General features: G+C 41.5%; 1 protein-coding gene across 1 annotated transcript in view; it reads left to right on the top strand.

Moving 5' to 3' along the window:
* The window catches only part of ADAMTS17 (ADAM metallopeptidase with thrombospondin type 1 motif 17), a 179318-nt gene that overhangs the window by 80337 nt on the left and 71888 nt on the right, over positions 1-27093 (top strand). Inside the window, exons 9-12 of the mRNA XM_082060557.1 lie at positions 8663-8803; positions 10084-10234; positions 21931-22032; positions 23720-23865. Of these exons, the coding sequence (XP_081916683.1) occupies positions 8663-8803; positions 10084-10234; positions 21931-22032; positions 23720-23865 (540 nt within the window). The remainder of the gene's footprint in view (positions 1-8662; positions 8804-10083; positions 10235-21930; positions 22033-23719; positions 23866-27093) is intronic.

Raw genomic sequence — 27093 nt, 5'->3', positions numbered from 1 at the left:
ACAGCTCATTCCCCAGGCTGTCCTGCTCCCCCCAGCACTCGGCGGTGGGTGGCTTCCTGGTGGGGACAGCGTGGGACATTTGTGGTTACTTGTGTTGCACATATTTGGCAAATACGCTCCACCATCTCTCCCTTCTTGCATTTCTTTTACAGGTGTCTCAGGTTGCATCTCTTTGTTCAGGTTTGACCCTCAGTCATCAATGGAGTTGACTGGAGGCTTTCACTGGTTTCACAGGAGTTTTGAAGAAGTGTACGCAAGTGATTGCATGCAAGAGCTTCCCCTTAGGTTGCTGACACTGAGCAACAGACCCGTCTCCTGTTTTCCTGAGCTTTTGTCTTTCTTCCCTAGTGGGTGGGAAATCCCACCCAGCTATCCCAGGGTTTCGTCTTTTTTCCACCCTACAATTTATATTCCTGTTTCATCCTCTGAGGAAATGCATGTCACATTTTCTGAGGTCTCGTTTTCACCCACTTCAGGCAGTGCTGAAAGCAAACAGCTTGTTACCCCTTCAGTGTGTTGCTTCTGCGATGCGCCAGGGTGCTTTGCGAATAAAGAAGGAGCTACAGATGGAGCACAGCAGCCTCTGCTCACCAGACAAGAGAAATGAACAGTCTGTGTCTGCCCACCACTGTTCCATTCATAGTCACTGTGCTCCTTCTGCAACAACACCCTGCTTTCTGAAACCAGACTGAAGCAAGGGAGAGAAGGAGCATTTTTTCATGTCCAAGAAGTGGACTAAATCTCGTGGAAGGAAAGGAAACTGCTCAATGCATACATTTTCATGGGGATGTTGCCCTTTGGCTTTCAGATAGCTGTGTTGTTGCTCTAAGGTGAACATGACAAGTAGCCAGTGTCTCTTCTTTGGTAGCTTGAGAGAAGTGATTCCCAGTAAATGGTCACTGATGCATGTTTTACAGTAAGTGTTTTTTGGTATATGTTTCACCTTTTCAACACGGAGGGACTGTTAAAGCAATCCTTGACTCTTGCCAATGTTGTTGTGTCAGAAACCTGTTGCTTCTGTGTGTTGTTGGCATGTATCAAAGCATGTGAAAGGGTTTAGAGATGCTGAGCATCCACTTGGATGGCTGCCCTGGAGATGGGGTAGTGGTCTAGGGATGTGAAGGGTGCAGGAATCTACATGCTGTGTGATGTTAAGACTCATAGGGCCAAAAAAGAAAGGCTGAAATCGAAGCCACTGTGTGCTCTGATCACAAAAAATACTGAAATTGTTACTATAAGCATAAGAGTGCTGAGCTCCTGATGCTGTTGGGCGGGTGTGACGGCAGAGAAGGAGTATTTTTAGCCCTGGGCAGTCGTTCCCGTGTGACATTTGGCAGTGGTGATGTGATTGGATTCACTGCACGAGCCTTTCCCACATCTCCATTGCCTGCGTGCATTCAGGTGAGTCCCTGCCGCATCAGCATGAGCAGACTGGACCACTCTGGCTGATTTTGAGTCCTTCTGCAGTAGGGAGCTGGGCTGTTCCAGCCATTATGTGCTCACCCCTGCTAACTCAGAGCTGTAGCTTAGTTTGCGTCTTTAAAAGTTTTCCTTCAGAGAGACGGGATTCTGAACAGGACAGGACCTTGCCTGTGCTAAGCGTGTTAGTACTGAATGGTTTACGCTGTGCTGTGTAATTGCAGTCTTTTACGAGTCTGAATACGTACTGCTAGAGCTATGCCGATTGACAGCTCTCACGTTTAAAGATTTGTATTAGATACTACATGGGGCTTGGAAAGGAGTGAGCAGTAAGATCTGAAGAAAGAAAGGTGTTTTCCTGAGGTAATGCTACTTTTTCAATGTGGAGTTCTACCAATTTTTTTTTTGTACATATATTGATCAAGCTTTTTCTAGGATGATATTAGGTGGAGCACTCCTTTTTCTGCCACAAGATACACTACCCCCTGCAGTCTCTGAACCTGCTGATTCCCAGAAACACTGTGAAGTTTTTTAGAAAAAAGTTGCTATGCTGGGACCACATCCTACAAATTCGATGTGGTGGAGGCAGGCCATGGGAACGGTAGGAGTTCAGTTGCATTGCAACTGGATTCCTTCATCTTACCAAACATCTTGGAATACATCAGGTGACGCCTGCCCCGAATCAGCCACTATACAAAAGAGGCAAAGGATTCTTGAGAGAGAATCGCGTGAGCGAATGTCCACTGGAAAAGTAGTCAATCGTCTGGGCATGTGATATTATTGCTGAGGAGAAGATCTTAGGATGATTCACCCTGTTCTTCATGGCCTTGGTCTAACTTCAATCAAACCATATAAAAGGACTGTCACTGATGTCAGTGGGGTTTGGCCAGCTCTGTTACAGGTATGTAGGACGACGCGGGCAGTGAACTTTTGGATGAAATGTTTGGGTGAGTAAAAGGCCACACTGCCTATTCCTGAGTGTCAGTCTCTCGTGTGTGCTATCTGTCCCTTGCGGCACAAGCTCATACTTGCTGCCTTCCAGATTCCATGGCAAAAGAACTAATTCTTTTTAAATGAAAACCATATCATAAAGGGCTGGATCTGTCACGCAGCTGAATAAACCACAGCTTTCCATGCTGTTATTCACCATAGGCGTTCATGTGTTCTCACTCGCTGTTGTTGACTTCCTGGCTGTTTGATGAGTAGATAACCATATAAAATATCTGGTTACTTCATTATTGGAGAGTGACATAAACTTGGTTATGAAAACAAGAGTCCAGTAGTCATGGCTGCCTTTAAATGTTGTCTTTCCTAATTAAAAAAAAAGAAAAAGCTCACCACCCATCCTGAACACCCTTGTTCTAGATACTATTATGTGCATGATGACCATCTTTGATTACTTCAAATGCTTTGAGTCATCTCTCTCTCTCTTCATCACAGCTTCTCAACGTACCTCCTGACAGCTTCTGACATAGCCAAGTTATATTTAAGTGACCGTGTTTACATGTTTGAAAAGCACAAGGTGAAAAAGCCTGTTTTCCATTAAGCCAGCAGTCCCAGTGACCGCTGTTTTTTAAGAAGGTTATGCAAGCTGTTTCATTGCCTCCTCCCAGCTCAGCTCACCTCAGCGTCTCCCCAGCATTTGTTAGTTTGCCCTTCATCCGAGCCTCCCTTGGACTCCCTTCTGACCCCTCCGGCTCTCTCTGCCTCTCTTCAGTTGTTTCCCAGATGCATCACCTTCCTAGGTCACTTTCTTAAAATTACTGTCCTCATTTTGCACTGCAGCTCCTGTTATAATTCCAGCTCTAATGAGCAACCCTGTTTCACTTCTGCCTCTGTTACGCCTTTATTCTCAACTGGTTGGAAACCTCATAACTTGCAAGATATCAGCATATTGAAATGTTAAACATGTTGAACCAGTTCAGAAGTAGGCATCTTTCCAGTGATGCAGCTTCAATTTCAAACGTTAATAAAAATTCCTAACATTGAATTCGATTTGGGACTGGACGGCTCACAAGCTTGATTATGTGATATTCTGTCTCCCACTTCTAAGTTGCTGGTTTAAGTCCAGCCCAAGCAAGTAGCTGCTGAGAACTGTTGATATACATTCTCTGCTTAGTGACCTATATTGATTTGAGTTTAATGGCCATATTTAACGTTCTCAGCTGTCAGCCATGGAGACTCTATAACCTCCTTCCATATCAGCATCTTCCTTTGTGGTTGACATTGGATGGACTATAGAGCCAGGACTCCCTTCTCAGCCATTCATGGAGACCTGATAGGAAGTGGGAGGAATTTTGTCCTTCAGATGTGTCCTTCACATGGATAAACAGATGGTGTTTGTGCCCACAGACTGTCTAAATAGCATGTTTTCCATGGGGCACTGTCATCCTGCCCACACCGAAATGCCAGAGTAAATTATAGCTCCCCTTCTCCCTTTCCTCTCACACTATGTGAGGATGTTGTCCTGTCTGCCCTCCCTTTGCAGTCGTATTTCTCCATTGCAGTTTAGAAAGAGATCTTGTGTTTAATCTTGGGTCTGCAGTTAATGCAAGATTACCCTGGGTGAGTTGTGGCAAGCTGGGTCACGGGCAATAGCTTCTTCTGTATGCTCTTTTGAGAAGGTCACTTGTGACCTACCCTGCTGTGACATGCAGCTCCTGGTACTGCATGGAGCTCTTAGCAATTCACTGTTGTCTTGCAGAAACAGAGCCTTTCAGAGAACATCCGCAGGCTAAGAGCCTTCTGGTACAAACACAGGTAGAGAAAACATGCTTTCCAGCAAACAAGGTTACCCAAGATGTAACAACCTTCGTGGCTCCACTGAGCTTTTCACTTGGAGTGAGAGGTATCACTGCCTTCTCCTGTCCCACTCTGTATTTGGGACACTGCTGTAGCAGGTCCTTTGCTCAATTCTTTGAGTCCATGTTGGCCTGTGGGGCAAGTGGCCCCAACGATCTCTTCCTTTTCCACGTGTTGCCGAGCTTACACAGTTGGAGCCATTTCTGAGTTGGTTCTTCAGGAAGAGAAAGACCCTCTTGGGGATTTCTCTGTCTGTAGAAGATAGAGACAGGCCACTGTCCTCGTTTCCTTCTTGGTAGCTGGATAGCCTTGCTGTCCTTTAGACAAACAGTGACTTTGAGGTTAGTGCCGGTTGTGTGGAGAGCAATCAATTGTGTGTTGTGCAGAAGTTAATTAAGCAGCTGGGGTGGCAGCCAGATCGCCTTGGGTAGCTTTGCTAGTCCTGAGTGTCACTCATTTCTAAAGTGAACCAGCGTTTGACTCCCCCTGAATTATTTGCAGACAAATGGAATGGTTTGGCTTTCACAGGGAGGCTATGGAGAAACTCTTCCTAGCAGCCAGCTGAAGTGCTTATTTGAAACAGAGGGACTGTAGAAGCTCATGGTGTTTCCACTTCTGGGTGTGTTATTTTCAGGCTTCACTTCTTCATAATTCTCTTTCACTTGCTAGCCTTTTTCTGGCTTTTTCTGAAGAAAAACTCTTCTTTTACTGCTGATGGTATTTTCTACCAAACTTGCCTCTTGCCCCCACTTCACAGTCTCTCCCCACCAGAGGGGAAGTTTATGATAATAATCCTGGGGATTTCTCAAGTGGTCTGTTACCAGCCACAAAGTTGCAGCTTTTGAAAAAATTTAAAGCATCTCCTAAATCAGTTTCCCCCAGCTCTTGGCATTATCCTTTAACTCGGATTTGGGGCTTTTAATTGGAAACCTATTGAGAGCCATAGTGGTTCTGATGAAGATTTGTATACATGACCTTAAGAACTTGGAGGTACAACGCACAGTGCATTGAAGGCGGTAGGAAGTTTTCCACAGGCTTTGGTGCTCTTTGGCTCAGGCTTTTAAAGAATAACAGGAAGCAGTGGAAAACGCACCAAGAGTAAACAGAGCAGTTTAGTTACATTAACTGTCTAGAGGAGAAGCTCTGCTAATGACCGAAACAAACAAAGCAAGTGCATTTATTTAGCATTGCTGTGGGAAAACAAACAGCTGTTAATTGCATTTAGCTAGAGAGGGTTGCACAAAGAATTGGCCAGCTCAGGCCCAGAGTGTAATTCTGGCGTTCCGACCCTGTTCCGATTGCTGCGTAGGCTCTGACGGAGAATAGTGTCCTGGAAAGGAGCACAGACTTCAGAGGGGCCAGGGCTTTGAGAGACTGCGTGCTATTTCTTATTCACAGCAATGCTACTTTAAAGCATCAAAGGAATCTGTTGTTGCTGCCTCCCTGTGATTCCTGATAAAATTTGCCTTGCTGTGATTATGTTAACAGTCAGAACTCAAACTGGTCAGTCAGCTTTTTCTGGATTCACATATGATGAGCAGCAATAAATATGCTGCAGGACTCCTTTGGTGATGCCGTAGTGTCTTTGACTGATAACCAATGCGTTATTTATATTAGAAAAGAGGCTGCAGTGTGAAACCGGAGTCCCCTTGCGCTTACTCTGAATAAACATAGAATGAAAGGAGTTCAAGGGCTGACAGTCTAAGCTGTTCTTGCTTCCCTTTGTGGAATTTCCTTGTCTTTGGGAGGGGAATGTGATGAACCAAAGGCTGAAATTTGCCCTGTACTTAGAATGGAACTGGTGACTGTGGTAGTATCCGCACAAAGGGAAATCGAGTCCTGCTCATCTGTAATGGCTCTGCTGGCTTTGCTGCGTAAAGAATAATGTACAGCCTGTGTTTGTTGCTCCTGATAAAATGGATAGTTTTGACTTGGAGAGCACAGAGGGCAGAGGGTTTGCAGGGTAATGTGGTGCCATTTTGACATTCCTGCTTCTAATCTAAGAGCCATTCTTACCGGCTCTTTTTTCAAGATCTGTTCATGTAAGAATAGAACTCCTTCCCATAGCAGAATATTTCAAGAGACTGATTATCTGCTTCTCATTCCATGTGAACTTCTGAATAGCAGGTAAGATTAGATGATGACAAAGAAAATGCAAAGTATGGAATCAGCGCTCGCACTGCTGTTTAGTACAAACACATAATTCTCTGTCCGATTTATCTCTGTTGAAAGGAAGGGGACTATTCGTTAGTGAATAGAATCAGCATGGCATTACATTTACTATGTGTTTAGGAAAAACTGATCCCTTTGATGTAGCTGGAGACCCATGAACTTCAGAAAAGAATGTGTTAGCATGCTAGGGTATACCTTAGTCCTGCACGTCATTTAATCCTTTCCTCAAGTGAGTCATTGTAAGGTAAAGTAGATGCTGGGAAAAGTTCTGTATTGCCAATTAAAACAGGCTCCAAAGGTGTTGCTGGTTTCTTTCTACCAGAAACTCATCACAGAGAGGCCAGTGGAAGTTGCCTCTGTACCTCAAGGCCAGATCCCAAGGAGATATAAACTGGCCTGGTTCTTTGGGCTTAGCACAGCTCCTTTGCTTTATACCAATAGCTCAGGCTCAACTTCTTCATGTTTATGACTTTTTAAAGAATTTCTGCTAAGGATTCAGGAATTATTCAGAAAGTTGTTGATTTCCTCACAGGTAAGAATTGATTGAATTTCAGAAGAAGTCTGTAAATAACTCTGAGATGTGAGTTCTGACTCAGTCTTTATAGAGAATAAGTTCTCTCTGCTTCAAACACCCCTGCAAAATCAAAGCTGAGTAATGACTGTGACCCTCAGCATTTCTCCTAGGCAGACATCTTTCATGAGGTCAGGTTTAAAATAAAGTTAAGGACAGGAATGTCCTAATTAGTAACCATTGCCCTTGTTGTTTGCCAACAAAAAAATCCCATTTTCAACAAATCTAACAAAGAATAAATGAAGTTAATCAGAAAGGTAAGGCATTTCTTCATTAACAGCTCTAGACCAAACACTAGTCTTTTATGGAAGAGATAAAATCGGGGAGCCAAAAGCACTTGGAACATCAGGAAGATGGTTTGTTTTCACCCTTTTCAAGTGGAACAGCTGAGGTGCCGACCAGGAGGCCGTTCAGGGAGCTGCCAGATCGGGCGTGCTGCTGAGTCCCATCCACAGAGCCCTGACGGAGAAACATGAAGGACCCAACTTGGAGTCCCAGCACCGTGGCAGTCACAAGGCAGGCGAGCTGACAGAAACCTTGGGAACCTGCCTCCTTCCCGTTAGAAAAAAGTTAACATGATTGCTGCGTGCCCGCAAGCCTTCTAAACTGGCATTTTTTGGCAAACTTTCCTCTGAAATACATCCAGCAAGCTTACAAGCCTTGCTTCGCCGTACTTTAATCTTCCTTTCCTGACTTTTAGGAACATGAACTGTAGATGGGCTTATTTGCATTGGAGGAATACTGCTGGAACTTTCTTCCTAGCATGTGAAGAGTTCTCTCTGTGTGTAGAAACAACGTGGGTAAAATATTTGGAGTGAATTCCAGGCTCCATTGAAGTCAATGGCAAAACTCCCATTCACTTCAGTGGAGCAGTAATTTCACTCTTTACTGTTTTGAAGTTAGAGTTACTAATAGACTGTTAAATTATTCCTGCGTGCATCAAACAAAATGTGCTTGATGTTAATGTTTCTGCTGTGTTCAAAACCCACAAAGGTTTAAAAACAAGAATAACTATAGACTTCTGAGTCTAAAAATTATGTTAAATGTAGTTTTTCTAGAAATAATAATGTCCCTGGAGATAAACCTAAAATAATAGACTCTACCATATAACCTTCACTTTAAGCTAAAAATAGCATAGATGGCGGTTTAATCTAAGCCATAATTATCAAACTGCTGAAGCTGGTTTTGGTTCATTTCAACTAGAAATATGTGTTGTGTTTAGGCTTTGAACAGTTGAGTCTCAAAACTGGACAGAAGCAAAGCCAAGAGCATAGTCAGAAAGCAAACAGGAGCCTCTGATTTGTAGAGAAATAACATGGATTAAAGAGTCCAACACCATATTTAAAGGGACTGCTTCTGGCTCGCTCAGTCCAGCCAGGTGGAGACCTAGTGAGTTTCTATTAATCTGTGTTTTTAGCCCCAAGTTGGTGGCTGTCATTTTGGTAGAAGGTGACTCTGGCCATACAAGACACCTTTCATTTGAAAGCCATTTACCATTTCATGTTTCAATTGAAAGAAGAGGGTTAACCTTTCAAGATGCGTCCAGAGCAGTAGGTGAATGATTGGTGAATGATATTAGTATAGCCCGTTTTTGACTTTTTAATTGCTAAGAGTGTCGTTACTGAGTCCAATGGGAAATGAGAAACTCACATCTTAACCTGATAGGTTTTTTTGTCTTGTTTTGTTTTAATCAAGCAGCATGGGAATGAGCCATGACGATGATCATCAGCCCTGCGCAGGGAGGTCTCATATTATGTCTGGAGAATGGGTGAAGGGCAGGAACCCAAGTGACCTTTCCTGGTCTTCATGCAGCCGCGATGACCTTGAAAACTTCCTAAAGTAAGGATTGTGCTGATTATCAAAAATCTTATCAGGCAAGAATCCAATGTGTTATTTCAAAGTGGAAATCTAAACAATTTTCCTTTAAAAAAAGTGTGTGTATGTGTCACTAGGGTGTGCAAGCTTGAATCTTTCTCCTTTACAGTAGCCTCTCTGAAACTGAGGTTTGCAGAGAGGCAGAAGAATTATGTGCATTTGTCAATGGACTGACTGCTTCTTAAAAACAACCCCAGATCACCATCATTTTATAAAAAATGGCCTTCATATTTGCCATGACAGAAATCTGCATGTAGGTGGCCTGAAGAGAAGGATGCTGCCAGCTTTATTCTGTGGCTTTTACTGTCATCATTGTTATTAGGTAGCTTTTATTTAAAGGAAACTTTACTTTGCCTGGAGGTAATTCTGATGTGTTTTCTCACTCCTCAGTGAGCGTAGGTCTTAAATAGTTCACTATAAAATTCTTTCCCACTGCATCCGTATTTCAGTTCATCATATTCAACAGTTCAGGAAGGATTTCTGTCCTGCTGGTTGTTAACACTCATGTACCATAGCAAGCACTGGAATTGTCTGAACTCTGTAATTGTGGTCTTAAACCTACAGTGCAGCTCTCTGACGAACAGTATCCGGCAGAGTGGCCAGTGCTTTTGTTCCTAGAAATGGGTTCAGCGTGGAAAATTCTCCACTCTAGGGATTAGAGGTGAGAAAGTAAAATAACTAAAGAAAATGGGATATCTACTGTTACATTAAAGGCATGAAGTTGAAAAAGAAGTTGCATCTGAACACACTCTGATCCCTGATAGAGGGGAGATGACAAAGTGATATTCCAATTTGTAAAAGATTGTTGTGAAGGCAAAGGGAAACATCTTTCCTTTATGTCTGTGATGGATAAGAAAAGAAGTCAAGAGCTTAAAATTCAGCTAGGCGGATTCAGGTGAGACATGATAGAGGACTTTCTAGCTGTTAATGTAAGGCCTAAGGGCAGAACTGATGCTCCATCAGATTTTTAGGAATATTTTAGGCAAATCTTTAACCCAGAATGATAGTTTATTCTGCATTGAGATCTGGGTCCAGGGGTGAGTTCCCAAGGACCTTTCTATCCATAGTTTTCAATGATTTAGAACGTTTCCAGATATATACTGGGAAAAATCACTACTCTTTCACAAGAGGTCATCAGATTCCCTGTTAAAAAAGAGGACAACAGCTTCTCTACTGCACTGATCTAACACTCCCGTTCAAAGGTGCTTTCCCTTAAAGGCTTATTTAATTCTTACACTCCACAGGTCCAAGGTCAGCACCTGTTTGCTGGTAACAGACCCCCGAAGCCAGTATGCAGTGCGGCTCCCTCACAAGCTGCCTGGAATGCACTACAGTGCCGATGAACAGTGCCAGATACTTTTTGGGACCAACGCTACGTTCTGTAAGAATATGGAGGTAAGAGCTCACAGGGTGTACCTGGAAACAAGGTGGGAAGTGGAGATAAAGCTGTCAAGTACTGGGGAGGAAAAGGAGTCTGTACTTTTCTTGGAACTACTTGAAGGGATTTGTAGCGTGTTCAGCACTGCTGCTACAAAATCAGTAATCAAACTGCCCTTGACCTTTGTGTCAACAGCACACACTTAGGCAGTCCTTCTCCTTTCCCCACACTGGTCTTGTTAATCTCCTAGAGCAGACCCAGAAAAATTTCTCTTTGTACTTGGTCTTAATTTAGGGGCAGTTCCCTTTTGATGCTGTGTTGCCGCCGTACTCAGTAGAGATTGTTTTGCTGGAAGTTCAGCTGAGGTGAAAGTCTTTTCTCACAGGAGCACTTGCTGGCTTCCACGCAGGCAGCTTAGATGATTGTCTAGATGGTTCAGTAGACTCCACTGTCAGACTGCTACAAAGCTCAGCCTAACTCTGTGCCGAGGAAATAATAATCACTGCTTGTTCGATGAGGCCATTTAGAGATTTGTGCAGAATTAGGCTGCGTTTCTTCAAGCAACGTGATGTTTAGTCAGGATTTGGGTGCAAAATGGCTTCTCTCACATGGTTGCTTGGCAAAATGGAAACACTGATTTTTGGTGTCTCTGGAAGTAGGTCACATTTGAGATGAGGTTGCCTGACTTGTCCTGTGTAATTTAGACAGCTGAACTTTTCCTAAGGTCTTGCACAGAGGTTGTCTGCATCCCACTTTAGATAGAGACTGAAGAAATGTTCACTTCCAGTTTGGCCTCAGAGATATCCAGAAGAAAGTCATGAGGTGCTCTGTCCTGTCACCAGCACCAGTTGGCAGCATTCTGTCCTATAGAGGCAGGCATGAAACCGCCCAGTGTCTTGCTTTCATTAACTAACCGTTTGTATTTTTTACTTGTCTCTTATTCCCATTCTGAATGATCTTGGGATGTTAAATCAGTGTTAACAAAGAAAATAAGAATCAGTGATAACTGAGGTTTCTAAGTGCCAAATTACTAAAACTGTTGAACACATGAAAGTCCTGGGAACATTCTCTCGGTTTCACATTTGCTGTTTTATTTATTTTGGATTTGGAAACTAGCTAATATAAAACAATAAGAAAAGAATCTGGGTAGGTTGTATTTTCCAGCTCCATCAAGAAAATGCAGACCACCAGGACTACTGTACTGGAAACAAGGTATTAGAATATAGGTCTGTAAAGAAAACCCCAGATCTACCCAGAATGTTTAAAGTTCTTCCACTTGTGTGGGTGTCACCCAGCCCGACTGCTGTTGGAACAGATATTTGCTATTTCCCTTGTTACGATAAAAAACATTCTGTTTCTGGATAGCCCAGTGCCTAATGAGAATGTCAGGTAGGTGGTCAAACATTTCTCAGGCAGAAATTGCATGTCCAGTCTGGAATTGCTTCAGGGACAAGTCGCTTGCCAGAATAACGAGCCAACAGGCACCGTTCTTCTCTTTAAGATACAGAGAGCAGGTGTTTGTGTGTCCCAAGATTTTTCACCAGTCTTATTATTTGACTTCTTTACAACACAATGAAAACTGTGCTCTTTTCCTCCATCACTCCTTTAATATCTCCCCCCAAAAAAGCATATTTTTGAGGACTTGAGCACTTTCTAATGAAAAGCCTTGTAGAACTCTAGCAGATTGAAACCAGTTTGCACTCACTTATTTAGAAATATTTTCCTGTTACAGATACGTGTTCAGAGTTAGCATTCACACTGTGAAGCTTTGGATCATTTATGTCACACGCCATTAATTAAAGTAAATATACGCATCCTGTTATGCTACCCTGAACTGGTGTTTGAAGGCAATGAAAGGAAATTCTTTAGAGGAAATGATCAGCTTTAATTTTTAAACCTCCAAAGTTTGTGTTCTTTTCACCTTTGTGTTTCTCATGCCCCATCTGCAGAATGCTTGTATCCTAAGTCTCAAAGCTGTCTACGAAAATATGAACCAAAAAAAAAAAATTGGCACTAGTCATTGGCATTAGCTGTAGAAATTATTGGCAAATATAGCTGTCTCCTCTTTTAGCCAATGGTAATGTGGTATTTTTAATTCAATAAAGTATTAAAAAAATCCAAATGTAAAAGTAATAAACATTTGACAGTAAATATTTGTTACAAAAAGGAAATAAACTTCAGGAAATGAGCCTGCTCAATCTTTATATGATTACATATGTCTACTGTCTATTTTCTAACTTAATAAAATAGCTACATTATAATATTTCATAGCTGAGCTACATAACTGTATCAGGCAAACTCAAGGACCTATGTTCAAAAATGCTGTACAACTTGGTTGTAGAGCAAATTTCAGAGATTAGATGAATCCAAACTTTCTACATTTTTGAGAAACTGCAGAAACTTTCTGTGCAGTAAACTGTTTCCCTTAAAGGCATCAAAGCCCAGATTTTTAAAGGAATAAAATCTCATTTGCCTTCACAGAGAGTCAGGTGTCTAAATGCTTGGCACTGTCTGGACCTCAGACACTGGTCCAAAGAGATAGTTTATCCATGAATATCCCACCTTATCTGGGATATTTCAGGTGGCATCTCCAAAATTATTCTTCTGTGTTTGTCTTTAATGATAACTCAGGTGTCCTAGTACAAAAGAATAGCTCTTGGAATTAGAAGTTTGCCAAACCAGCCATCTTGCAGCTATTCTGCTCCAAATTTGCAGAAAAAAATGAGAATGTATGAAGTAGGCTTAGTGTTACATGTAGTATACCTCTTGATGTTCCTTTTTAATTTGCTTGGACCTTGCATCTGCATTTTAATATACTAAAATTTCATAAAATGAACTGATTAACACCATGGGTATATGATAATCAACTCAATCATAGCTTGTTTGTAATCTATGGCCTCCAATATGTATAATTTGTTATCTGGTTCTGTAATGTTGATGTTAGGTAAGATTTGCTAGTGTGTGTCACCTCTTTAAGGAGCTGTAGAATCAGACTTTTAGGTGGCGTGATTGTTAGGCAGGGAACAATCAATTTCTATTTATTTGAAAAGCACCATTTCTATTATGATACCATATGAATAATAAATATCACTATTACCCGCCAGCTCCTCGAGAGAGTTCAAGTTCATTTTGGTGTGTGCTCTGTTCATAATTGTATTGGTTTGAGATACATCCAGGTGGCTGGTTTTTCATTCACTTTAATCTGAGTATTAGGTGGCTGAGTCCTTGCTCATCGTCATGAAAATAAACGCTTTCACGGCTTCACGAAGAATTAGCTTTGATCTGAAGAACTGAATAAGGAAATAGAAATTAGCAGTTCTCAAGTGAGATGAATTCACAAATGATAATCGGTATCTCAAGATGCTTCAGTGGTTCCCCCTTCACATCCAAGTTACGTAGTTTTCTCCAGTAATATGCAAAGGCATCAGAAGTGCTTTCACATGGTGCTTTCTGGTAATCATTCCTATTGCAAGTGTTAGGCATTGTCTGATCAAGGTGAACGCTTTTCTAGCAGGACAGACAAATGTGCTTCTACCACAGGTTTTCAGGTGAGAGGCTGCACAGTCATGGCCCTTGCAGTGCTAGAAGAGCTTCTGGCCCACCTAAGACTTTGCACAATGATCTTTATGTTGAGGGAGATTAGTTGCTTTTAGCAGAAATTAAGTAGATGATGGTATCATTCTCAAGCACTGAGGAAGATAACGATATGAGTTGTGTAAAAAGCAGCAACGCACCTTTGGCACTGCATAGTGCATTTCCCCAAACGGGGGAATTCTGGTGCTAAAAGTTGATGTGAGTCAATCTCTCTGACCCCTGTTCTTCAGATCCACACTGCGCTATGAATTGGGTGTTGTAACTTCATTGGACTTCTATGCAAGAGGAAGCAAAAAGCTTCAACCCCACTCAAGCAATAAAGGCTTCTGCCGTTAACTCTTCACTGTCCATGAGAGGGAAAGCGCAAATGGTTTATGTTGAATCTCTCACGGAGCAGAGCTGGTGTTTCTCCACCAGAAATGCGTAAAAGCACATTGTTCGTAACCTCACAGGAAAATATGCTGTGTATTTAATCAGAACACTGGGTTTATTTTTCAGACTGGCATGTCTACTACGAGAGGTTTTTGCACTGAAATTATATTTATGGAAAAAAATGTGATTTCTATCTCTTGTATCCAGTGTTTGGCTTTTTGTTTTGTATGCCTTTTGGCTTATTTATTATTAACACATTTTTGCGGGTTTTTACATAACCATTATCTTTCAGTATTGTTTTGAGTCAAAACTGTGCTTAGGCTAAAATGGCAAGTGAAAAGAGATTAGCGTTGCTACGAAGATCTTTTTCTGAAGAAAGGACACTGTAAACTTGGATGTAACTGGAAGTGTGGATTTTGACATGCCACTGGTTATAGAAAAATTAAACCAGCTAGAATTGGCTCCACTGTTTCTTCTTAAGTTGAAGGGGTTTTTTTAACAAATACAGGAATCTCCCAGTATCTATAAGCCACAGAACAAGAAGGCAAAGTTGATTGCAAACCGATCAAGTAAACTAGATTTCTGTGCTAAAATGGAAAAGGAGAGGAACAGAAAACAAATGCGACAGTTGTAATAACCACATGAATTTTACGTATCCCTTCAGTTTTAATATTCTGTGGTATGGTGGTGAGTATAATTCAGCATTTGTGGGTCTCTCTGTGGTCTTGATCTTGCAAATAGACTGTCAGAGTTGGCTCCTGGACTCCATGCATGGGTATCAATGGGCCTCTGTCTTTTTTTATCTTTGCAGAGTCATTTGCAAGATCCAGACAATGAAAGTAAACCCTATTATTTAGTAATGTATAGAATATTTACAAGAACATGGTAATTAGAATGAGAGCTGATTTATCCTGAAAATAATAGGTTGCATTGTCATTTTCTGTACAACCAGGGACTTTTTCTGCCTAAGTTTCCATTACATACTTTAGCTTCCGTGTAAATAAAATAATAATCTAGAATAGGATGGGTTTGGTTTTCTTGAGGCTTGCAGGACAGAAGCCTGGCAATTCTAAAACACAGAGAAGATTTTATTTTTTAGAAGTAAAGGTAACAATTTACTTAATTGCTATACTATATTTTATAGTTTTCCTAATGTAGATGGTTAAAATTCAGACTATTTTCACATCGCCTGTTTCATACAAAACTGAAGTGTCCTATTTCATTCCTTCTGTATGTTGCAAAAAGACCTTTTTCTCTTTATTTTCAGTGGAAATACTTTTTGTTTAAGAGAGAGAAAGAAAGAGAGAGAAGCAGAGTTCCTGCCTGGGCAGCACAGCCCAGTTTACAATTATTGGAATGCTTCAGAAATTTTTGTACATGTTTCAGTTTGGAAGATGGTCAAAACACATTCTGGTGCAGTGGTTTAAAGGAAAGTAAAAAGAGAGGGGAACCAAAATAAAATTATAAAAATACAATGTGGAAATTTAAGAATATAAAAATAATAAGCTCTTAAAAATCATACGGAGTGCCTATTAAGAATCAAGCACTTCAACTTGGAAATCCTACATTTCTTATTAAGACACAAGGGGAGAGAGAAAGAATTCTTGTAGCCTTGTGATGTGGCATCTACAGCTGAAGTTTGAACTTAACAAAATTAGCCAAAATACGATTGAGTATCAGCCTGAAAATAGCATAGAACAAGCTTGAAGGGCATTCAGACCTCTCCTGTTGGCCTTCTGGGAGCTTCTCATCTGCAAAACACTTCAGGAGAAAACTCCAGCATGGCACCCTTCATGTTTGCTGGGTTCCGTTTTTTTTTTTTTCTCTCATACAGAACATTAACAAATCTCGGAAACGACTTTAATTTTTTGTACTATTCTACAAGGAAAAGAGTAGTACTGGAAAGCAGCTAACTCTCAAGTTCTTTAACTGTCAAGGGCCATTTCCTCAAGAGGTAAAACAATCTCGTTGATTTTATCCACTTGTGGCTGACGTTGGTGACTTTCCACTCACACAAGTTTTGCTGAAGAGGCCGTTCATTGAGTTAGTGGAGTTACACTGATGAGAAAAAACTAATGTAAAGGAGAATCAACTCTGAATTTGTTTGTTGGCTCCAAGCAGGCAGGTTATTGTTCCTGTTATCCAAAAAACATAATGTGTGCATCAGTTTCCCCATGTTCTGAAGAAATAAGGTGATCACTGGGTAGTGAAAATAGGGAAATGTCTTTTTAAGAAACCTTTTCTAGTTGCATCTAAGAAGATTACATGGTTGCTTTTTTATAATACAGTTTGAGATGCTTTCTCTCCAACAGTAAAGAGATCACTCAGTATGAATTTATTGGATCATTGCCTGGTTTTGTTAAAATTAGAAGATAGTGGATATTGACCATTGCCTGAATATTCTAGTATAGTCCTTGTGATTCTTTTTCAAGCCTTCCCTTGACTTTTGGATCAGGTCTGTCATTTGGACAGATGATTCCACTATCATTCCTTGGAATGTCAGCTCCAGCGAGAGCTCAGCAATTGGCCACTGGTACGTGTTTCTGGGCTGCTCAGTTATCTTGTCTGTGTACAACATGACTCCTTTTGAAAACTGCCTTCCAACTGTACAGGATTCTGATTCTGAGCACTTTTCATCTAGTTTTCAACAGCAAGAAGCTCCGTCTAATAGCAGTGGCAAACAGTAGCGCTCGCCTCCCTCGTGATCCATTTTAGACTGTCAGTTGATTATGCACCCAAAATTAAGGACAGCGACGGTGTAGAAATGGGGGGGAATTGCTTTTTACACCTTGTTGTGTAAAGAATTCCTCCTCAGAAACATGCTGTGCGGCTTCAAGAACATATACATAGTGTTTTGAGCAGGAGAGCATTTGTAAATGTTGTGGTTATTGTACTAAATAGGTGTTAATTTGGATTCTGCTTATAAGGGTGTTTTCTCTCACAGTTAGCTATGTGCCGAGCCAAAACCTTGGCAAAAGAAAAAACACCTGATACTTCATTGAAAGCAAACCTATTTATAAGCATGCCTGTGTGTTACGTGGTCTTTTGCTCCTCTTTCTTCAGGATATTTACTCTAAATCTTTCTTCATAATCCCCTCATTTTGACAGCAAAATTGTTTCCATGGTGGTTTAATTCTGCTGCTAGAAATAAGAGGTTCCTCTTTCCAGTGGGCAGTAGGCAGCAGGAACAAATTCATTCCCAGGAGAAATGAGTGTTTCTGGTTTTGGATGAATCCAAGGTGCGGGAGTGAATGTGGAGGGAAAGAAGCAGCTTCTGTAGAGTTGTTCCCTGATGGGAAGGACATCTTTCTTCATTGGATTCTCTTTATTCTTTGGAGATTTGGAAGGTCCCCCTTATATGTGATAATGTGAGTTTTTGAGACGGCAGAGTATTGTGAGCCCTTTCTTCCCACTGAAACCACAAGAGGTCATTGGGCAGAATCTTGCTGATTTTAGTAAAAACAATGATGCAATAGCTAACCCAGAAACGGGCAGACTCTAGACTTACTGCCTGTGGGCAAAGAGCTGGCTGAATTCTGGCTTCTCCTTGTTTCCGACTGCAGCACTGAGTTAAAGAACCTGAAATAGATTATTTCCTAGAGCGGTATGTGAGCGGTCGTAGAGCTTCACATGCTGCCAGTTGTGCTGGCACACGTGTGGGGTGGAGTTACATGGAAGGTGAACACCGTATGTGTTGTGCAAAAGTAGGGAAAGGTGGGAAGGCCCGGAGCCAGACATGTTCCTGGGAGTATCCCAGGAGCAGTTTCTGGTTTTACGCTGTTTAGTTTAGGCAGAGCAGGCAGCATGAACCTATGGCTGTGACACTGAGCAGGGGGTTGCAGAGCTCTGAGCAGCGGTTCTCCTTGTCTCTGACTACCAGCAAGACATCTAGTCCCTTTTTATTCCTTATCTTCCCACCTATAAGAGAGGGATAAAGCTTCCTTTATGTCCAAGCTCCTGGGAGTCTGTTTACATTGCAAGTTCTCTGAGGAAGAGAAAACACCTGGCACAGTAAGGCCCCTTTCTCAAATAGATGCCATTATAATACCTGTAATCGGAAGCGTCGTTCACCTGCCAAGCAGGTATCTCCCAGCTGGGGGGTTTCTGGACTGTGACTTCTCTCAGGACTGGTTTCTAGCAGCTGTGCAGACACGTTTTCCTGTCTGCCAGGAGTTTTTGAGGGTCTCAAATTTGCACCTTTATAAAACTCCCAGTATTTTATTTTCTGTCTGTATAAATTCTGCAAGGGTTCAGTTGAACAAGCATTTAATTAAAAAAATTAAATATGTATATATATATATATAAATATTACTTTTCAACAACCATCTCACTTTTAAAAATTTTATTTTGCTTTTGGAAATATGTCAAACTGGGAGCTGATGCAAAGATGACCTTTCCTAACAGACGGTTTCAACAAATCGATAATTTTTAAGTGAAAAATATAATTGGAAAACCCTGATTGGCAATTTTTGAACGATGTAAGGAAGACTTCACAGGCAGAGACCTGCCGTCTAAAAGCTGTTTGCTGAATTTACAATTAGCAATAATACAGCTCTTTTGATGGCTTCTTCTGTATTGGTGTAAGGTCTGAACTGCCTGTCATATGCAGGCAACTTTTTTTCAAGTCCTGCCATTTCTCACTTTGGTATTTCCCCACAAAGCTGGCTACTTAACTACTGAAAAGTCAGCCACTGTGACTGGTTTGCTATAGGACTGTTTAACAGGGATTTTTGTTTGGGTTTCTATTGTAGCTGAGGACATATGATCTCTTTTGAAATGAGCTATTAACATGATAAAACATCTTGGGAACATACTATACCAAAGCTGATGGTTTAATCTTTGCAGGGGTATCCGAATGCTGTATTAAATACGGGGGACTGCGCTAATGAGTGTTTGAGCTTTGTAGTGGTATGGCACTAGAACACAGAGCTGAAGCGCAGTTACCAGATTTTTCTATAACTGTTTCCTGAAATATGCTTTGCATTTAGTATTCTGAATCAAACACAGGGATACTATAAAAACCCTATGTTTTCCATACCTCAAAGATGGGAAATTTCAGAAATGTTAGTGTTGCTAAGAGAGATTTTTCCTTTCTTTATCTCCCTATAAATGTACGTGTGCAATGTATGTATACATATAAATATATATATATATATGCACATACTTACGTATACATGTCACCGTCCCTTGGGTTATGATTGAACTTGATGACCTTGAGGGTCTCTTCCAACAAAACTGATTCTATGATTCTATATACACATATATATGAGGATTTGCACCCGCTGCATCCATAGGCTGGGCTCAGTTCTGCTTTCGGGTTATTTGTGCCTGTGGCTCATACCCAGGCGCGTCAGCTGCCATTATCACCTTCCACCTTCTTGTGGGCTGTGGAGAAATTCTGATTCGCAACCAAAGTTGTACAAAAAGCTGCTTCATTTTTACAACTTTTGTTTCTACCACCCCCTTTCTCCTCCCAGTTTTATGTCAAAGAGGAGATTTTAACCCTGACTAATTTACATGCAGCTTACAATCCAGGGACTTAAAGCTGAGGCTTAACAAATACTGGCCTTGCATAATTCACAGATATTTAGCAATGATGCTCATATGTGTCTAGAACAACTGCTTTAGGGATGCAGTAAATTCCATTGCATCTTCAGCCAGGTTGTCCTTCTGTCAGAAGCAAGGGTTTCCTTCTGGAACCACAAGGCAAAATTTCTGTTTGGGTTATCCAGGAGATCAGGCTGGGGGTTTCTCATCACATTCTGCTCTGAAGGTTTGTGATTATATGCAAGAGAGTGGCTGAAGCCTAGAAAAGTGGAAATATTGCTATCTGCACCCTTAATCTCTGAGGTTTCCCTTCATTTGATGTAGCGATATTCCTCAACCACAGTGTGAAAGGTGACATTGCGGGTAGAGCTTTCACCAGATCACTGCCCACTGTCATCAAGGGAGAAGAGAGAGTCCAGATTGCCAATTAATTCCTGAACTTGGCTTAACAGTAGCAACATTTATAGGTCATTAGTACCATTATTTGTAATGGCAAAGAAGCTGTTAGAGTTCAGCAAGTCTGTCATGTTCATAGACTGCATTTCATTGTGTCTTGTAGCAGCTGCATGTAGCATGTCCTGTCACTGTGCTTAGAACCTCCTGTGATACTTTCCACTTAGCTCTGTGACATGCTTTTAATGTATCCTAACTGATTTTGAATTCCTTGTAATCATTAATTTCTGTAGTCTTAATGTAAAGAATAATTCGTCACCTTTAGATCCCCGTGAGTTAAACCAGATGCGAAGCTGCTGTAGCTTTACAACCAGGAAAATAAGCATCCTCTCAGATCTGTACGTTTGGCATTTTGGGGAAAAGCTTTTTCAGTTTATATGGTTTATTGCCTAGATTAGTGCTCTTTCTGCAACACTTGTGAACAGTTAATTGATGTACTTTTTGATTTTAGTTCTCCCCAGGGAAGGCGAGTTTTGAGAATCAGGGAGTTGTGGTGTGGAACAATTGATTTCTCCATAAGCTTTGAAATCTCTGGCTTGTTAATTCTTCTGCCTCAGTATACTTATCTGTAAAACAGTATGTGATGTCCTTATGGCTAATTGGTACTTAAGTGCTTTCAGAGCTGGGGGCAAACCACTAATTAGTCACAGTTATTTAGTCAAAATTACTGAAGTCGGATATTTTCCCATATATGCTCTATTAGTTTGGGGGAAATGTCTTGAAAATTCATTGATTTAGGCTTCCCTGGTGTATGTGCTGCTGTTTGTTTGTTTGAGTTTGACTTTCTGCATTGTGGTTAATACAGATGTTGCTGAATTGTGCTGTCTGCTTCTAGTTTTTTGTGAATGTTCTTTTGGTTTAAATAGTGCAAAATCCTCTTTCCAGAAAGAAATGTGGAAATAAAACATGATGCAGATACTGCTGCGATAGCTATTTTGTTTCAGTATGTTCTACATCATCACTCTTGGTACTGGGATTTATCTCGTCTGCACTCTCTGCGTACAGATCTACTTTATACAGACATACCAACATACATGTACACAAAACACACATGCACCCACGATCTCTTGCATTACATTGTGAAAGAACAGTAAGGTTGAAGCACATTGAGTCAACTATTTAATGAGGTGCAATAAATCTTGACAAGACCAGCTGGCACTGGAGTCAGGCTTCTCATCTTTTTACCATTACATTGAAACGTGAACAATAGCGGAAAGAAATATAACTCTTCTTTTTCTTTTTTTGGTACTCAGATCTGTAATGCTGTATTGAAATAATCCACTTTCGTGGAATGCAAAGCACGGCGGATACTGTGGAAAATGTTAATGATGTAAAGGCTCCTTTTCCTGGTTCTTTTTCTCAAATTCTGAAAATGTTATTGATCTGACAGATCACGCAAGTGTGGTCAGTGTTAATATCCCTGCAACACACATTGGCTGGGCAGAGCAGCGACGCTGAGTGATGATACCCAGCACATTGGTCTCTAGCAGCTACTTCTCAGCACCAAGAAATCTCTTTAAATAATGCATTTCTTGATTTGGTTGGGTTTTGTTCCTGGCAATAACATCCGTCAATCTCACGTTTCCAGCCCCATCACTTAATGCCAATCTATCCTTAAAATATAATTGCTCCCAACCATCTAGATGTCTCTGGATTCACTTGAGTGCCTGACCTTTGCAGTGTATCCCATAACAATAGGTGACATCTCCAAAAGTAATAACTGCACCTCATTGCTTTGTGATTACAGCATTTGATGTGTGCTGGGCTCTGGTGCCTGGTGGAAGGAGATACATCCTGTAAAACAAAGTTGGACCCCCCACTGGATGGCACTGAATGTGGCGCAGACAAGGTAATCGACATGCTCAGTAGCCGTCAGTTTGTTTTTTCCAGCATTGTCTATGTAATAATGTTTCCAAGATGTTCAGTATTTACCTTAAACCCATATTTTTTTACTGATTCTGTTACAAAAACTGCTCAATTAACGGCTGAGTTGGGTTAGGTCTTTCTGATTTTCTGTTATGCATATTCCAGTAGCCTCTGGAGACCTCAGTAGTCAAATTTTTGTGGTCTCAGGCACTTTACAAACACTGCAGGAAAACCCCATCCCGCACTCTAAGTGCATACCCTGAGTATCCTGTGAGTCACGTTAGTTCATAGCTCGCTCCCGTCACGTCTGTTCATTGCTGCTGGTGGCGTTTCCTGAGTGAGGTGTTTTCCAGTGTAAGCCAAGGTAGTTGTGTTCTTGGCTATATTTGAGGTAGAAAGTGTGGAGAGCATTTAGGCTGTGATTTGGAGAGTGGAGAAAGACAGAAAGAAAAAGAGGCTGCTTAAAAATTTCCTAGTGTCTAAAAGTAGCTCAAGATGTGCTGAGCTCCAATTCAGTGTTCTTCACTTATTTGTGAAGTATCATTTGTTGTACTGTATGTATATACTCAGATGACTAAAGCATATATGGACTTTCCAGAATCCAGATCGATGTAGAAAATTGTTACAAGAAATGCAAAATAATCTCTTGGATTAGTGGATCTCCCTCCAGTGAAAATCAAAATTCCAGTAACTGGCTTCAGTGCCATAAGAGTGGGAGTTACCGAGGCTTAGCTGCTGCTTCCAGCTGAGCTGCTGTGCGTACAGGAGTTGACTGAAGTGAACGTGTTTAACCTCTGAAACGGGCTGTGCTGGGTGGTGTGTGGTTCATAAATGTATGTGGTTGATTCTCCCAGTGGGGCTGATAACTTGTGAGGCTACAAAGGAGCTTGACTGGTTTGGAAACTGTCAGCTCCCTACTTACTTGTTTTGGATTCTAATATATTTTTATTATTATTTTGTATGGTTGGGGAGGTAATAAAGGGTAAAATTTAAAAAAATGTTGCTAAAATCAAAGGTTAGAGACCTTTTCTTTGTTTGCAAATAAACGATGACAAGAAAAGCTGGGTCCTGGAAAGCATGACAAGGAAACTGAGACAAAAGATGTTTAGATGTATGTTTTTGTAACTACAGGAGTCCAAGTGATTCTTTCGTAAGACTGCTTAGCAATGCTCACCGTATCGTATCCTGCACAGAGCAGGAGAACAGGCCAAGTTTGCTGCTTGGTCAGGAGCCAGCACAACCTATTAGAATCAATGGTTGTTAGCCAAGTTAGGTCCAAAATACTTCAATTATTTTGTACATACTGGGAGTATTGCTAATGAAGACATTGCTTTGGGGTATAATTTCTTGGACTCTGTTTCTCTGAAGATTGTGGCTTTAAGTCTTAGCACTTAGATAATTATCTGCTTTATAAAGCAAGGGGCTCAATTCTGTGATTATTTTTTTTAAATGACAGAACTCCCTTCAGGGGTTCGTTGAGGGTGACACATTTCTCTGTTTCACCTCCTCCCTTTCTCCTTCTCCCACCTCCATCTCACTGGAGCCTTGACTCTTTAAAAACTTAAACATTGCCTTGTAATTTCTCACATATCCTTTTAAGTCCACCTGTGTAGGAATGTTTGCAAGATCAGGGCTTCTTTCCAGCCTATGCTAATGCAATTGCATTTCAGTGGTGCCGAGCTGGGGAGTGTGTCAGTAAAACTCCCATCCCGGAGCACGTGGATGGAGACTGGAGCATGTGGAGTCAGTGGAGCATGTGCAGCCGGACGTGTGGCACTGGAGTGCGATTCAGACAGCGAAAATGCGACAATCCCCCGTAAGTCGTCACATCATGCTTGATTTCTTTTTGCATGCAGTACTTAGACAATCCTTACTGCAAGAGTGCAAGGAAGAAATGGACAGGAGAGCTGTGCAGGGGACAGGAGAGATTTCTTGGTCACAAGCAGTGAGGACCAGATCAAAATCCTGGAGGGACTCAGTAGGTTCTGTGGAAGTGGCTTAAAGTGTTACCGTTGGAAGTGGCCCATCACAATTATTCAGACATAAATACAATTGAATTAAAGACCTGCAGTTTGGCAGAAAAAATGATACTGTGTTTCCTCTCCAGCACTGCAGTTAATGAGGAGGGGTTGCTCTGAACTACAGACCAAACTGAGCCAATATGTCCTAAAGATCAGTTTAGTGGGGAGTGCCGGCTCCAGGCTTGGGAAGCGAGAGAGTGGCTGACAGAGGCCATACTGTCATAGAGCTGTGTCGGTAAAGCACCTCAAGATATTTGGCACATTGGGATGTGCTGCGTAGAAAAGGAAAGTTTCCCCGCACACAAAGTGCAGTGGGTGCTGTTTAGCACCTGCACAGTGACTGCAAATAAGGCAATGCTCTCTGCTTGGACTGGCTCTCTTTCTGATTCAGGAAGAAATGTAAGTGATGTTATCTCCCATATGCCAACCTCCATCCCTCAGGTCAACTGAGGTAGATCTGGAAATCTCTTTTTCTTACAGCAGGCCTGAACAGGTTACCTTGGTGGCCATTTAACTGACCACCCCGTTTGTGTGCTCTGTAACTTCCAAGATGAATGACAGTGCTCACAATCTTGAGAGCAGCCCTCCAAGTTGTGTATCTCTAATTTTATTAATATTTTAAGGTTTTCTCTCCAGAAAAAACACAGAAAACTTTTATTTTTGAATAGGGGCTGAATTTCTGGCTAGCAACATAGTCACTTTGAAGACATCCCTGGGTGATGGAAGAGCACACACTGGCTGCTGCAGAGCTGTATTCATGTGAAATGGATATTTTTATTTGTTCCTTTCCTTAAATAATGCTGAACTGCAACTGAATGTCTATAATGGCCAGGCTTGATTTTTACCAGCTCCTTTTCCTGAACAAGGGACTGAGCTGGTTTCTTTGCTGTCAGCTCCAAAAAGTCTCTTTAACCACAGTGCTGACCAAACCTAAATCCATTCATCATCTTCCTTAAATTACAGGAAATGCTCCCTCCCAGATTGCACACTGATTTTAAAATTCTCTTGCTCATATACATTCTTGGCTGGCGATACACACGTGATCTTCTTTTGCTTCAAATTCCTGGCATAAGCCCACTTTTTCTGCAGCTGGTTTATTCACTGTCCAAAAATATTGGCTAAGGGATTTATCTTTTATTTTATATATATTTGGTCTTGGGTGTTTTTTTTTTTAACTGGAATCACTACTCCTGCCAGCTGACTTTTGAGCCTGTGGGACTATTAGTATTTTTAAACCAGTTGCTTCACTATTTGATTTGATTTGATTTTTCCTTTCTGTAATTTCTGTGAGGATTTGCATACATTGCCTCCAAATGGTTGTAAGGCAAGTGGGTCATGAGCCAGTTTGCACGTGCAGACTTTTGGGTTGTACTGCCTTGCGTTCTTGTCTAGGCTTTGGACTATTGTCATACAGTGAGATTGAAGAGAAAACCACTGGCTTAAACAGAACATCAGATTGAGATCTCCACCCTTTCTCCAGTCCCCTCATCCTGTTAAAGGGTCACAGTAGTGTTAATGGGCTTTGATTTCTTCAGTTCCGTTAGTGAGATGATTCCTCTTGGCACAAATACGATGGAAGATGGCTGTGAAGTTGTCTACCAGGACATCTCATGCAGTCACTGTTTCAGGCCCATGTCAGGCTAGGCTTGAATTATACTATTTACTGGAAATCCCGGGTGGTGCTGGAGCCCGCATTATACAGGGCTTGGGACCTAGGATTACAGGGATCTTTCCCTTCAGATTATTTTGCAGAATCTGGTAGAGATGATGCCCAAAGTCTTGGCCTTAGCATTTGGAAAGGTAGAAGGGACACAAAGATGAAGCTACAAAAATGGAGAGAAGCAGGAAAAGTATATGAAGAAGTGCCAGGTAACCATTTGTGGGAGACCAGAAAGTGACTGTGATTGTTTTTCTTCATCTTGCGTGATAAAAACCCTCACTATCCTGTTTAATGGGGTCAAGAGGCCTGTAATAATGAAATACTATTACAGAGGGCAGTTAAGTAAAAGATTACCGTCAGTAATTCTTTGTTCCCTACACAAAGAGTAACAGAGCAGCATGGCAGAGCTGTGTCTTGTCCATTTGTGTGATTGCCTGTCCATGTCTGCTTATCTGTTTGTCCCTGAACCCCTTGAATAGATGCTGTATTTTCTACCCGTGTTTTACTAGAGCTTGTCTAGTAGAATGCAGCAACATCCTACCAAATAAAGTATTATGCTGTTGGACAGAGGGCACCTGAGGTGGGAAGGTCGTGTTGGGTGTATTATTTTTTATTAGATTACTGGGAAGAGAAACATTCCCCAGATCTGTAGGATGCTCTGTTGTTTTGTGCTTCATGAGATGAGTGCATCCAATTCTTCAGTTTTGGGATAAACTACATCAGAAGGAGGCAGTTCATGTTATTTCTTAGTTAGAAAGGGAAGACAGGTCAGGCTGCTGAAGGAGGAGTTCAACCAAAAGGCGCAATGTTCCTGCAGCTCCCGATGATGCAGGATGGTGGTGCTCAAGAAATCTCTGTCTCCTAATAGCTTTGGCTTTCACTTTATTACTGCCAGTGACCATTATTACCAACAGTGCCAGCTGCTTCCTTCTGGTCTACATTGGCAAACTCATAGAAAGACCCTCACAAGTTAATGACGCCTTATGATTAAAGCCAAAGACTGTGCTGATGAGCACAGTAAATAGTCCTGCTGTGTCTCCTGCTCCATGGCCATCAGATTGATACCTCCTGTTATTCTTTGGGTATTCTGACTGCCTTTTTTTTTACTTATTCTTTTATCGAAGGGGTGGGGGTGGTTTTGTGTTGTTGTTGTTGTTTTTTTCCTGTGCATGTACACACAAACATGCACAGACTCACATTCAGTGGCTACGTCGCTTTTCCTATAGCCAAAGAGATGGTGCTGAAACCAAAGTTCATGTATGTGACATCTTTATGCGAGCGCAGGGTTCATGTGAGAAGAAGCCTCCATCATGCTGCCAGTCATCTGGGCTGTCTGCCTCATCCTAAGGCAGCAGGACAATCC

This window comes from Streptopelia decaocto (genome assembly GCF_964273445.1).
Source record: "Streptopelia decaocto genome assembly, chromosome: 9".
In the NCBI taxonomy this organism is placed as follows: Eukaryota; Metazoa; Chordata; class Aves; order Columbiformes; family Columbidae; genus Streptopelia; species Streptopelia decaocto.
Note: the sequence above shows the minus strand (reverse complement) of the source record. Positions and strands in the feature narration are given on the sequence as shown.